Genomic DNA, 15,456 nt, shown 5'->3' on the forward strand with positions numbered 1-15,456 from the left:
TTGGATGCGTGAAATTATAAAAGAAAGTGTGGATAACAATTCCAAGTTGTTAGAAAACATTCCACTTACAGAAAGAAAGAACTTTCTTTTCGCACTATTAATACTTGAATACACACCAACGTAACTGTCATTAAATTAGTTATATTAACTTTCTTTTAAACTGATAATGTTTATCTTTAGTTACAATTTAAAAGCTTGTTTCTTATTTTCCTTGACTTAACAAAAATGGCAAACGTGCCGAAAAGTATATTTTGCTCCTACTCGCCACTGGCGACCAGAAATATTTCCTAATCTTGACTATTATATTGCTGTGAATGTACTCGTCAAAGAAGCAGTGTAAGTGGCAAAATTAAAAATTTGGAGATAACCAATAAAAACGGTAGTTGAACCTCTCCTCTGTCTTGGGGCAAAGATAATACTAGTAGCCCATGAAGGTTCTGTTATACTGCTAGATTTAGAAAAACTTTACAATATAAGCCTACCTAGGACCTTATCTTTAAACGTGTTTTACTCAAAACTTGAAAAGGTCCACTTACATCCCTTTGCTTCTCACTGCCTCACACGTGTGTTCTTATTTTGAGCACTCTTATATTTATGTTCAAATACACATGTAATGTACAGTACACCAAGTTTTTTTTTCTCCATTTTAGAGGATTTGTCTAACCATATCAATGTTTGTCCGGAGATGCGGCCTGGAGAAGATGATTTACCAGGTAAGAAAAGAGTGGTGAAAGAAAAAAAAAATAGCATTGTTTTCTTTTCGGCCATACTTTTTTCGCTCGCTTTATTGTGTACATGGCTTTGAAAAAAGAAAGAAAAAACTATATCATTATTAGTAGTAGTACTTAGTTTCTTTGAAGCCATAGGAATCATAAGTGAAGTTTACTGAGGAACCGGTATAGGGACGTTTAATGTTGAAGGTTTTGAGGTTTAAAGCGAGATATTCGAGATTTGAGAGATCAACTAATCCGGGTGGAATCACACAAATTGTTTAAATGGGTACATTTCACTTCTATTATTAATTTGAAATGTATAGAAGTACAAGCATTTCGTCCCACATGGGGTTCTATGGGAACGATATTACCGATACTCTTGCAAAAAAGATGCGAATGCCACTTTGAAAAATAATAACTGCTTAACCATTTCTGAAGCCATTATGAGCAATTAATTTTTTTAACTAAATCTTGTAATTAAACAATCCTTTCATCCTGTAACTTTTTGAAACAATTGCTAATTAAATCTATATAATGGAACTGTGAAAACTCGTCGCAAATGAGACGTAATTAGCAGTGATCAAAATAACGGCATGTACATGTTAAGAAGATAATTACAAATATTTTTCTCAAATTTTCTGAGAACTTCTGGGTTTAGGGACCTGATTTAGCCAGATTCTTATGATGTATGAACTGGACCTGGTTCCTACATAGGAATTGGGTCGTAAAGTGTGCACCAGCAACACCGAGTACGCATCACGCAACCATATTCTAGCTTTCCAGGGTCGAAATAAGGAGGACATCTTTCAATGTCCTCTACTTGTTTTAGTTTTTTTTAAAAGGATTTCTTGGTTTGGGGATCTAATCTAGCTAGGTTCTTATGTATGTACTGGACTTGATTCAAAAAATTTGAACTGGGTCGCAAGTTAGCACCAACAACACCAAGCACGCATCACTCAAACATATTCTAGTTTTTCTGGGTCGAATGAGAAGAACATCTTTGAATGTCCTCTGCTTCTTTTTGATATTTTTAAGGACTTGTGAGCTTAGGGACCTGGTCTAGTCAAGAGCTCGTACCGTTGGAATTATAAACAATGACAACGACGACCAAAACCTGTACTAATCAGTGAAGTTGAATAACGCGGAACAGAACAGAGTAAAAGGGGAAAAAATTACAAATCACAAAATTCGCAAAAAGGGGCCAACAAGGGTTTCTGGGTATGCAAATGACCCCTTTTCAATGCAGCATGGTGTGAGCTTCTGAATGTAAATTCATCTTCTGCTTTGAACGCTGATTTTTTATTGTTAACTTTGTAGTACAAAATTATTTTTTTATTTATTACATAAAAAGAATATTTTTACACATTTAAATAATAAATTGATAATGTTTACCTTTGCTGAACTGAAACTTAAAGGAAAAAAATACACGCTAAAATAATGCTGATGAGCTGATTTTTTTACATTTAAACTCTAAGCTGAGAGTGTTGCTTCCCAAACATTATACTAGAAACTGGGTGAAGTTCTACAAAAAATCGTGTCTTTGCTATAACTCGATTTTTTCTGATGCTTCAGGTGTTTTGAAAAAAAAAATCCAGATTTGGTTTATGATATAATTTCTCTTCAATCTATATTAGAGGCGAATAATTCATTGCTTTTTTTTAATTCGCTTAAACTTTCTTTTCCAAGTGTGTGACGGTACCAGTACGTGTCTCTAATTTCAAGAAAAAAAAGCAAAAATGCGGGATTAAAAAAAAAGTATTTATTGTTATGTCAAAACTAAATAGCAGTTCCGTCTAAAACATCTTCTGTTAGTGAAGTAGTCAGTGGAGTTTGAAAAATCAGACCAATTTTTTATGGTCGTCGCACATAGGAGTATTTGTATCAAAAAACCGGACAAAATTATTTGATGCAATTTTTTGCCATGTCATGCATTGAAACTAGCTGCTCGATCAATATAAGGGGATAATTTGTTGAAAAAAAGATATTTCTTAGAAAACTATTATCATTTTTTTTCTATACACTTATTGCAATTAAACGATTGCTCATCTAGTATTTATTACTGAGTGCTTGTGTCTTGCGATCATCATATTTGCTGCTTCTGGGGAAAACGACTTTTTTTTTTTTAGAGCTGCCTGGGTCTAAGACTAGTTCTAAAGTAGGGGTTAGAATTTCGTTAGTGTCTGCGTCGTGTGCATCTGTTACAATCCACTCCTGAAAATTACCGTGAAATATGTAATCGGTGATGCTCCGAGGATTTATTGTGGGTTACAGCTGCTTTCTCTGAAAATTGTACATTTGGTTGGATTGCTTGAGAGGTAAACTTCAGCGCCCGGCACCAAAAATTTACTTATACTTTTAGGCATAGGATCATAACCATACTCTTATGGGTCGACAAAATCTAACAGAGGAAGGAGTAGCATTTTGTTATTTTGTTTCCCTCACCATAAATAACTACAACTGGTACTAAAGGAACAAGTGTTTGATATTTGCATAGTTTTCAGTAATGTTTGAAATTTTTTGTTTATATTGTGTCTGCTGGTATTCATCATAGCCCTATTTTTATATCAGTATCATATTTTGCTTTTTCCCCCCTGAAGACGTTTCTACAACCTGTACTATATACAGGGTGTTCCGTTTTAACCTGCAAAACCTTTATTTTCACAACCGTTAGTCCTATATGTGTACTTCCAAATGCAAAAATGTTCAAAATCAGATGGAGGGTTAAGATATTGAAAGTTTGAAGCAAAAATAAAAATGAGTCAAAAATACAAAATTTAACTTTTTACACAGGCCCTAGGTTCCTAACTAATATTTAGAGAAATAATATCCTTTGAAAACTACTACTGATACAAAAAACTTGACAATTGTGCGACCAAAACTCAAGGAGATATTCAAGTTTAAAGTTTTAAGGGATCATACAGAGAATGGGATTGGAATTTATCGCCCTTTCAAAATAATGACATGTTTTCGAAGTAAAAAAACAGAGATTAAAATTAAAGAATTTTACATCTACAGAAACATTAAAAAACTAACTCGTCGATTTAAGTAGCTATGTACAGGGTGTTCCGTTTTAACCTGCAAGACCTTTATTTTCGCAATCGTTAGTCCTAGATGTATACTTCCAATCGCAAAAATGTTCAAAAACAGACGCAGGGTTAAGAGATTGAAAGTTTGAAGAAAAAATAAAAATGAGTCAAAAAATGCGAAATTTAACTTTTTATACAGGCCCTTGTTTTTCTTACTTAGATGACCTGTCATCCTTCTGAAAGAGCGATTCCAATCTCATCTTCTGTATGGTGCCTTAAAACTTTAAACTGGAATATCTCCTTGAGTTTTGGTCGCACAAATGTCATTTGTTTTGTCACGACATTTGTGCGACCTTTTTGTCACGAAATTTGACTTTTTATACAGGCCCTAAGTCCCCTAGTTAATATTTAGAGAAATAATCTCCATTGAAAACTATAACTAACACAAAACAAATGACATTTGTGCGACGAAAACTCAAAGAAATATTCCAGTTTAAAGTTTTAAGCCACCATACAGAAGATGAGATTGGAATCGCTCTTTCAGAAGGATGACAGGTCATCTAAGTAAGAAAAACAAGATATTTATATCTTTCATTGCTACTCAAAAACAAATGCAGATGTTATGCCGTGATACACAAAAATACACAACAAAAACGCGAACAATTTGAAAACCACACTCTATGCACACATATAATTTTAAACGCTTGTTAATTGCTATATTTTCCCCCAAAAGGTGTTATTGACGGCTAGTGAAAAGTGGTGTAAGTCACAAAACGCTGCGTTTCATATCTCGGTGAATATTGGTCGTACTAATTTCAAACTTTCTGTGTAGGAATTGTTTTTAAATGGAGATTATTTCCCTAAAAAAGTTTAGGGGAACTGGGTCCCGTCTAAAAAGTTAAATTTTGTATTTTTCGACCTATTTTTTATTTTCACTCAAACTTTCAATATCTTAACTAAGCATTTGATTCTGAACATTTTTGCAATTGGAAGTATACATCTAGGACTAAGGGTTGCGAAAATAAAAGTCTTGCAGGTTAAAACGGAACACCCTGTACATGTATACAGTCGTAAAACATGTATACATGTATACAGTCGTACTCTTGGTCAAGCAGTGCATGAAGTTGAATTTCAGAGAAGGGATCTGTTGCTCGTACTGAGTCTTTATCCGGGTAACATTCCTCCCAAACACTTTCTGCAATGTAACATCTACGGATAATTGCTTTTGTTATAATTTTAATTACTTCCCACTGCCTTCTAGGAAAGTTTCTGTCTGTAATTATTGCGAGAGCCTCTTGAGGTGTCCGTTTCACAGCAACGTTAGATTTAGGGAATGCAATACCGGATGTAAAATTCAATACCGGTATTCGGTATTTTTAAAACGTGATACCGGAATACCGGTATTCGACATTTTTCAAAAGATGCTTCAAAACATTTCGTTTCGTTGCCACATTTCATAATTTTGTACAAATTTTGTATTACTTATGAAAACGTATTTTAAACAAATATAAAAGGAAGGAACAAATCTCATGATAAAAAATCAATACTAGTAAAAAACGTGAATCTATTGAATTATCGCTAAGTCTAGAACTCATTTCTGTGCTCAACTTTCCTACAAGTGAAAATACTCTTTCTGAATTCACGCAGGTCGATGATACTGTTAACAATGCGTAATATATATCTCCTCTAACTGTCCAGAAGTCCTTTATCTTCAAGTAATTCGGTCTCTTCCGTGTTATTTTTAAATAAACCCTTTTGTATTGTGTGTATTATTATTATATTTTTAATTTTTTTAGGTATTTGTAATTTCTTTCTGAGAGACAATACTAAATGTACTAAATATTCCAACATTGACATTACTTTTCTTGAGCAGGAGAGTTTTGTGTTTGCTTTTCATTAGCTCTTAGGTTTGAAATCTGCAGTAAACTTGACTAAATCTGATCTTGTTGGTTTTTCTTATTCGTTTTCTTTTCAAAATTCTTTGCAGTTATAATTATGTAAATATCTGAAAATATGTTTCAATTGATTGTGCTTTACCTCAATGCAAAATTTCAAGGAACTATATAATTTCTAAATATTATATTGCCAAGTATAAAGCCAAATTGTGAGACAGGACAACAAACTAATGCAGGTGACAACAAAATACCATTTGTCATGCTAACAAAAAAAAAGTTTATGTCAATATTTACTATAGTTGAGACAAATAATCAAAAAAGAAATCATTAAGTATCACTACAACTGATGGTTAGAATAAATTGTTCATAAGACATAAGGACAAATGCATTCAAAATTACACTCGAAATTAACTTTCACAAAAGGGAAAGTGAGTGATCAGGGATATGTAAAAAATATAAACATGGTGCACAAAAGAGCACGAAAATGCGATTCATCTCACCATCTAGTAATGACAATATCATTTTGCAATCTTTCCGCTATTTTTGTTTAATTTTATTTTTGTTTAATTTAATTCGAAAGCACAACTAATGTTGTGCTTTCGAAGCCAAATTTTTACATCATTAGATTGAGTTTGGATCTGTAGCATGGAAAAAGAATTGTACGTTAAAAAATATAAGTAGATATTTAATAAGTTAAACTGAACGTTCTTTAGTTGAAACTATTTATCATTTTCAGTAAATACCGAAAGTGCCGGTATTTTACCTTAGCAATACTGGTATTTCGAAATTGCAAAAATTGCTTGAAATACCGGTATTCGGTACACCCGTATACCGGTATTGCAATCACTAATTAGATTACTATAGATGAAAGAATATTTTTTTCGAAGTTTGGTTCATCCGGCTCGTAAAGAATTTAGTTCTTTTATTATTTTGGATTTATCAGCTTTTATAGTGCACTGGCTTATACCAACTACACTTGTAATCTCTTTTACAGGTGCCTGACTTAGTAGTTCTTCAGTTTTACAATTTAACTCTTGAAAGGACTTTGATGGTATATGATAATTGTGCAGATTTTGTCGACCAGTAATACATGATCTTGGTCATTGTTCTTTGATTTTTAAGAAACAATCATCAATATAGCATCCAGATGCCTTTTTACACTTGAACTTGGTTTAAAAGTACTTCAAAACACGACTCAATATGATCTGCCTATTTCTCAAGCTTTGCTTCCGACGTAGTAAACTTTTTATCCAGTATCATAGCTTTGAATTCTTTCATAGTATCATATAATCCAATTTTGGTAAAATACCTGACAGTTTCAGGAGAATTAATAAGGAAGTAATAAAAAAGTACGAACTTGAAATAGTTGGCCTTTTTTACTCACCAACTTTAAACTCTTACAAAACAAAATGGCGGAAATGTGCGGAAGATGTTTTCTCAGAATATCATAGCAAAAAGTCTATATTTCATGCCCCTAACAGAAATGTAGCCCGACTCGACCCAGAAAGCACACAAAAACTTTAATATCTAAACATTTTTGTGAAACATAAACACCCAATTTTGACTTAAATTCACTCAGTAAGAAAGTGACAAGTGTTAAATCAGTTTAACGAAACAGGATTTTAGTTTGAGCTACATACCTCCTTTTTCCATATTCAAAAGCTTGTTTTACTAAATCCCATCACATTCAAATATAACAACAAGAAGAGGGAGACTTAGCATGAAAAGCGTCAATAACAAAAGCGCGAGATTCCAACAAATGTCTAAGTTCCGACAAACGTACACCATTGGAAATGCAACTGGCGATATTTTTACTGTTGTCCTTTGATACAACAGTTATCTGACTTGAAGTAAAGTTGGTAAAGGAACTTTCATCAAACTTTTGGATTCTGGTTTTTGCCCGGTTTTACTGGCTAAATGCAAATACTCCTATGTAAGGCGGTCTTGTTACCCAGGATATGGCCTTTTTTTGGGAGGGGGGGGGGGGTTCATAATTGGATAAATTTTGCATTAGCGTTTTCACAGATACTGCTTTCAGGAGCTTGTTGCCTTTATATTATGCACAGTTTTTAAAATGTTTTCTTTTTTTTTGTATAATAACAATACATTTTAACTACCCCGTAATTTTTACAACATAAACCCAGAATGCCGCTTACTGATTGTAGCAGTTTAAGCACAAGCAGTTAATCGCAAATGTAGTATTCTCATAGCCAGCGCTTAATTTCTACCAAAGGGTATTTAGGAGCCCTATAGTTTTCAGGACTTATTTTAATGTATAAATAGCACAGCCTGAGTTCCGCTGATTATAAGAAAAGTCATATAAAATTGTCAAATAAATTAAGCCCTGCTAGTAACTATTTTGTTTGAGTTAAGATTTTCAGAAAGGTATTATCCGGTTGCTTTTTCAGCTGTAAGTTTTCTATTTTAACAAGTTTCCTCGTGCATGAAAAGTGCATAGTTTTATTTAACACTTCGTCCCTCAAGAACAGTAATTAAATTCGACTCCTTACTATAAGTATGTAGAACGGAATTAATTTGTCATGTTCCAAACTTGTGTTAAGTGAATTATCAAATATTCTTCTAAAAAGTAAGATTAAGGAGTCTTAGTTAAAGCTAAATATAGATGGAATATTAACGCGAAAAGTACTCAAGCGGATTAAAATTCTTTATTTACTTGGAATGTGGAATGGATGTCTATGTTAATTCTTACACAGATTGCTGTCTCTAGCATGAAATTTATTCCGCACAGCGTTAATTAATTATTCTTCGAATGCATTCTTTCTAGAATGTTATTGAAATACAGTAATATATATATATGGCACTGTAATTCTATCTTCATAAATACTAAAACTCTTAAAATATATGATGGTGTATTAGTCTTCATGTTGTTACAACGTTCGAGAAAAACAACGTCTACACTTTTTAAAAACATTGTAACTGTTCTACCTACTTTGTTTTAGCTTTGTCATCCAAAAATTAAAAAACCCACACATCCAACAATAAAGAGCGCAGACGATGTTTAAACTAAATAAATCAAAGGAGTATAAAACATTTTAGATCGTAACACACACAACAAGAAAGAGCGTAGAGGATATTTAAATAATTTACATTAGTTTTTAAGCATTTTATTAGTTTTTAAGTATTATGTTATATTAGTTTTTCTTTTTTTTTTTACAATTGGTTTCCTCAGTATTTTTTGAAATCACAAATTTAGGATGGTTTTTGATTAAAGAAGAATCGTTTCACATTTTTAGGGGGGAGGGGGGGATTTGGATTGGCTGAAATGCAATTTTCTTTTAGTTGTTTCATGTTTTTTGTTGCTTTTCACTAAATAAATATCTCCCTCATAAAATTTAACAGATTATTAGTAAAAAAGTAAAGGCAATTTTGAAGAATAAAACAAAGGTCGCAAAACTCAAAGAAAAAATCTGTCAAAAGCAGATCCACCAAAAATTTAATTTCACACACAGACAAGATACGTTCTTTAACATCGAAAAATTTAAAAAACAAAAAAAAACATTTTATCGTCAATTGGAAGTCTTACCCATTGTAAATTCATGAAGTAAGAGGTTTTAAGGCATTTTGAATCTGATGAAGAAAACAATAAGGTGTCAAGTTTCATTTTACTCCCATTAATATTTCAGCATTTATCATGTATTTTAAACCTTTATGAAAATGTATTATATCAGTTTCTTTATTAAATTTAATAGAATTGTAAATTTTAAAATGAGCTGTCATTTTAGCTTGGTATTCTTTTTTTATCAGAGCATTCGCTTTTACATTTATGAGTATTTTTTGTTGTTTTTAGGGTAATTTTAAGCAGTTTTAAAAAATTTAAAGGAATTTTTGAGCTGTCGAAATTTGATCTCTGATCAGAACAAGGACGCCCATATAGGGGGGCAAGGAGGGGCTCGAGCCCTCCCCCCCCCGCTTTGAAATTAGAACTTCCTTGCTTTCGGAACTCTTTTCTTTGCAAAAATGTTAAAACATTTATTCTCCAGCCATTAGTGAATATGTTATTAAAAATGACAGATGGTAATGACTCTAATCCGTCCTGAAATCGGTTTCCATGGAGAAAATACCCTGCTAAACCATGAGGAAAATATCTGAGCCCCCCCCCCCCCTCTACAATTTTGCATATGGGCGCCTTTGGATCAGAATACAACGTAAGCGGACAATATGAATACATAATAAACCCTTAAGTATCCACATTACCCATTTACTTTTATTAAAGCTACTCCCGCGCATTTTAAAATAAATATTATGCTTAGAGTACCACCCTCAATGGAGATTCTTCTCGTTTTTAGATTGACTCCTTTTTCTTCTCTTTTAGAAATCTTTTTACATTTTTTTTTTTTTTTTTACTGATTTTGATTGTTTTTTTTTTTTTTCCCCTTTCAAGGTTTCGATTTCATTCGAAAGTTTAGACTGGACGACTTTGAATATGATTTCCCTGGAGTGAAAAAAGTCAAGGGCTCTAATAGGATGCAAACAGCCTACCGTTTGTCAAAAAGGGCAGATTTAACTTTACCAACTAGGTAAGACTGATGCAATACATTTCTAATTTGTAGTTATTTTAACTTCTTCTCTCTTTCTTATACTAAACCCAGAGCTGTAAACCTTTGAAAATCCAAAATCGTAGCTGCATTTTTGCCACGGGGGGGGGGGGGGGGGGGGGCGTGGCCGCTGCTTCAGAATCAAACAATGATGAATTTTCTACAGTATAATGAACAAATTAATGATACTCAATGGATTTTAAATATAATACAGAAAATATAAATATGGAATAAAAGGTTTTTTACTGAATATTTTAAGATGACAAATTCTTGATTATTAGCTGTACCTTTTACCCGGTCGGCATGTCTTTTTGAAGTAACATGCTTGCAGCAATCATCATGACCACCATGTTCAACAGAAAAATTGCTATTACAAATAGTACATCTTACATAACTCGTCTTTAAAGATGAAATAAGGAATGGCTAAGTGCTTTTATATTCTTCACGATATTTTTGGCAGTTTTTCCGCTTTTTTGCCGTAGAACCCATAAACTGCAGGAAAACTAAACCGGCAGCATATGCGCAGAAGTTTGATTTTCCGAACTTACAGATTTAGTTTTCATGCAGTTTGTGATTTTTTTAATTTTTTTTTCTCCCGTTCTTGAGATTATAAATTAAAAACACAAGAAAATCGTAGTGTTTGGACCCGCTTTCGTAGTGTTGTAGTTTAAAGCTGTAATTCGTAGAAACTACGATTTTTTCGTAGCAATTGGCAGCTCTGACTATACCGATTTCAATCATTGTATTATCGTAAAATATGCACAGCGTTCACAATACCAAAATGCTCAAGTGAAACTTTTGTGATGTAAGAATTTTTTCTGAAATACCCCTTTGCTTTTTCAGGTCCATTTTTCCTCTAGGTTTGCCTGAAGAATTTTCTTTTGTGTCTACGTTTCGAAAAAAGAATGGTCGCAAAGATCCTTGGTTTTTGATTCGAATTAATGACATTCTGGGGAAACCACAGTTTGGCATCACCATGAATCCCCGTAAGCAGATGCTAGAGTTTTACGCACTCGACTTCGAAGGAAAATTGCAGACCACTCGTTTCAGTGACGTGGAGGTACTACCTTTGCGTACTCAAGCAACGAACCCTAATAATTATTTCAGTTTTATGCTGTAGCTAAGTTAAAATACCTGTTAGATGCAAAATGGTATTAAATAGGTCAGTCGAAAAGTTATTTGCATTTCTTTGCAAAAAGAAAAGGGGGGGGACCCTTACTTAAAAGATATTTGTTAAAATAACGCTTTAGATATTTAATTTCAACCGGCGGCGTAGTGACTTTGCCGAGACAATCTTAATTTGCGTGTTTTTTTTTTTTTTTTTTGGTCGAGATCATGTCACAGCTTCTTAAAGTGTAGTCAAAATCAAATCGAGTGCAGGGATTTTCTAATTTCTTATGCGTAAAAATGTGTAACTGAACTGAAATGCAACGGTAAATTCATTCACAGTAAGCGCATAGTAGAGATGTAATGTCACACTAAGCAATTATAAAGCTGCGCGTTGTGAAATAAGTTGAAAAATGGGTGCACTTACGGTTGGAGTGGAAACAAACGAAACGATCAAGGTTTCAGAAGTTGTCTAATCAAGAGATTCCAATTAAAATTTTCTCCTTTGATGCCAGTATATTTGGATTCCCAAAGGACCTCAGAAAGGCAAAGAGTTTGCGAAAATTCCGGTTTGTTTTTAACTTTTTTTTTATTTTACAAAATTTAAACTTATATGATTTTGAAAATGTTTCGTACGTAAATTTTAATACCAGGTAATATTAATGTCACTTAGAACTTCTAGTACAATAATATTTTTTTAGGGGGATTGGGGAGTATGTCTTGAAAATCCCCCAAACAGGAATCAAGATGGACTTGAACATAATTCGAGTATTACCGCTGAGAGTTGTATTCTGTAAATGCATTTGGTGGAAAACTCCATAATTTAACAAATGTCGTCGGACATTTACAGGAATTTTTGAAAGAAGTTATAGAAAAATCTTGGGTTACTCCTGGACAAATGCTTAGCGAAATAAGGTTTTTGTATCGAAAATTCGTTTCCATAATGTACTTTAATTTACAACTAAAGTTATTGGATATATTAATATTTTCCTTACTTTGTTTTATTTTTGAGCACATTTCTCCCTTTTCGTAAGCGGGCTCGAATAAATGTACAATATCAGCCGCGTAAAACCTACATATTGAGATATCATGCCTTAATATTGACGGCCTTTGGGTAAACAAACTACCAAGAAATAACGCTCAGAAAGGAATTAATGTTTTTGTGAATCCCATGTTTGTTAGTTGCTATATTTAAAAGCATAGTTTCTGAAGTGTTTACATTCAATAGGTAGAAGACAACCAATGGCACAAGATCGATTTAAGCGTATTTCAAGACCGAATCATTCTGTACATGGATTGTGAGAAGCAGTCGTCGAAGGCAATCGACTTGCGAGGTCCCATAGACGTAAACGGAGACATCATGATTGCGAAATATGAAGACGATAAAGACACGGTTCCGGTAAGCTGGTTTTTAAATTTCGTTTATAGGATATTTCAATGTCATTTTTTTGTGCTTCTGAATGTGATGGTTTCGTATTTGTTTTCCAGTTAGAGTTGCAATGGATGGTTATGAGCTGTGACCCATCTAGACCGGAAAGGGAAACATGCGACGAACTTCCGGTAAGTTATACAGTATGAAGTATCTCTAAGTTATACCAGTTGTACTTTTGTTAATGTATGTATAAAATTGTCTGACATTTTTTAGCCTAAGAAAAAACCACCAAAAGAAGACAAGTGCCCCATCTGTCCGGCTGGACCACCTGGTTTGAACGGAACTGAGGTAATAATAAATATTTATATAAATAATGTTTGCATGGCTTATAACTGAGAAAATGAAAGGTTATATGAACGCAATCACTTGTTTCGAGTTCGAAGCAGTAAACTGAGAGTTGCACACATACACGCAAACACCCACTTCCACAAAATATTTAAATAAGCTAAAATCGCTTAATTTTTGTACTTCAAACTTCTCCTCTCATATTTTAATAGTTTTAATGTTTGTATAAACACTGTTAAGCTACGTATTGCTATCCTAAATTAAGAAGTAATAATTATTAAATCCATTTGAAATGAATCATTAGCTAGTTCAAAGCTTTCCTCACACATTAAGTAACTTAGAGACATGTTAAGAGTGGGATGCAAAATAAATTATTTGAATAAAAGCACGGCATTTTTATGCAACAAAATTAATTTTCTAAATGTTATGAAAAGCCTAACCTTTTCACAACATCATACGATTTCTGTCAATTATAATATTGTATAATATAATAAAATTTAGAAAGAGCAGTTTGAACAACTTCAAAAACTGCTTCCATACAGTAGCTTCAAATTTATTGAGCGATGTAGTGAGCTTTTTACAATATTTATTTTTTCTTTTCTTTTCTTTCTTTTTCTCTTTTAAATAAAGAGCAAAAGATTTATTTCATAACCTTGCTGAGAGAGGGCAGTCCTGGATCCTTTATTTTATTTTATTTATTTGTATATTTTTAAAACCAAATGCACTAAAATTGGTCGGCATGGCTCAAAGTAATCTTGAATGACAATACTGTATTTCAGAAATAGCACCACTTCTCTTTTGTTTTAATGCCATGAATTTTATTGAGAAAGGTGCTTTTCAACTTAACTGAATAAAGGTTGAAGATGATTGACGCTTAGTGGATTTTTATTTATACGGCACATGTATTCCAGTACGCCTGAAGTGAGAGGCAAAATTTCATCTAGATAAAACTTTATAAGTTTTTATAGGACTATGGCAGTTGCACCCAACCCTTTTTTTTACTTAATGGTTTCTTACCTCTCATATTCAGACGAGTCTTGCGGAACAAAACAAATAAAAAATTTAAATATACCATTTATTTTCTTTCTAGATGGCATGGGAAAACAAGGAAAAGGAAAAACAATTAAAAACACAAAAAATATTAATATATATTACTACAGGCTCATTTCATTTCAGCGAAGTTTCCATTTGCTCTTTAGAAGCCAATTTCCGACTGATAGGCCTCAAATTTGCAACAATCATTCATAACACTGAATGAAGATGATTTGCTGTTTTGAAAGCTTCTAGAACAAAACTATTCTGTTCGTAACAATGAACCGAACAATGAGTCACGTGGATCAGCTTCGTGGTCTAAATATGGCCGTCGGGCCGTAGGTTGTTACCACTGGCCTATGGAATAGGAAGTGACGGTTGAAGTATTTAGTAACACAACTCTTTTTGAAACTGTATAATTTTACAAGATATTTCACAAAATCAATTTTAAATTTTACACTATCATCAAAACACATAACTCTAGTAACGACAGCCAAAGTCTAAAACGTTGTAAAATAAGCTCAGTTATTTGGTTAACCATTAACGCAAGAAAATTGAGGGATTTGATGTTTGCTCATTCTTCTCTTCATAAATAAACTAACGCTTTATACATCATTCTACCTACAGGGTATTTAAAACTAACTTGCATTCTTTGAAGCTTGAAATTTTGTAATCCAATGTATAATGATTTTTTAGAATTTAGATCAAGGACAAATTTTATATAAAATACAAAGTCAATTATATTTTTCCTTTAAAAAATAAAATTAGATGTTGGATAAAAGTTTTCCTTTTTCTGTCAATTTTTTTGGAAAGTTTTTCCTCAAAAACGAGAGTATTGAAATATTAAAAAAAAAAAAAAAAAAAAAAAAAAAAAAAACATTTTACCTTATTTCTCAGCTCTGTATTTACAAGATCTTGATGAAATGTGTGCAACCAAAAGTTGACACACTTTTCATCGTGATAGCTTTGTCTATCGGTACAGGTGTTTTTTAGTGCAAACTATCAATGCGTTGACTGTACTGATTAAACGAGATTTTTTACAGGTTATATCATTTAACACAAAGCTATTTTTAGGGTCCCCCTGGATCTGCTGGTTTTCCCGGACTACCAGGAGAAAGAGGTCCACAAGGAATACCTGGAGTACAAGGACCTAGAGGTGAAACTGGACAACCAGGAATTCCCGTGAGTTATTAAAATATGCACTATCGTTCTTTGAGATTCAATAAACATTTCAAGTACTTCTTTTGCCATACATTACATATTCTAAGAAAGAAACAATTTCGGAAAAGCTTCCAATAAGGTTTACTATTATTATTATTCTGATAACTTTTTCAAACACGTGATGATAAATTTCACAATGAATCTTTCTGCAATTATAAATTAAAAGCTGAGAGGCATTAATCGTTACGA

The 15,456-nt window shown here is 32.8% G+C and overlaps 1 protein-coding gene across 1 annotated transcript in view; it reads left to right on the forward strand.

Annotated features, from left to right (window-relative positions):
- The first annotated feature begins 225 nt into the window (after positions 1-225).
- LOC129218973 (collagen alpha-1(IX) chain-like) overlaps positions 226-15,456 on the forward strand; it is a 137,191-nt gene continuing 121,960 nt past the window's right edge. Inside the window, exons 1-8 of the mRNA XM_054853295.1 lie at positions 226-244; positions 651-713; positions 10,037-10,172; positions 11,034-11,250; positions 12,526-12,696; positions 12,786-12,857; positions 12,943-13,017; positions 15,121-15,228. Coding sequence (XP_054709270.1) covers positions 226-244; positions 651-713; positions 10,037-10,172; positions 11,034-11,250; positions 12,526-12,696; positions 12,786-12,857; positions 12,943-13,017; positions 15,121-15,228 — 861 coding nt within the window. The remainder of the gene's footprint in view (positions 245-650; positions 714-10,036; positions 10,173-11,033; positions 11,251-12,525; positions 12,697-12,785; positions 12,858-12,942; positions 13,018-15,120; positions 15,229-15,456) is intronic.

Source organism: Uloborus diversus, chromosome 1, assembly GCF_026930045.1.
Source record: "Uloborus diversus isolate 005 chromosome 1, Udiv.v.3.1, whole genome shotgun sequence".
Classification (NCBI taxonomy): domain Eukaryota; kingdom Metazoa; phylum Arthropoda; class Arachnida; order Araneae; family Uloboridae; genus Uloborus; species Uloborus diversus.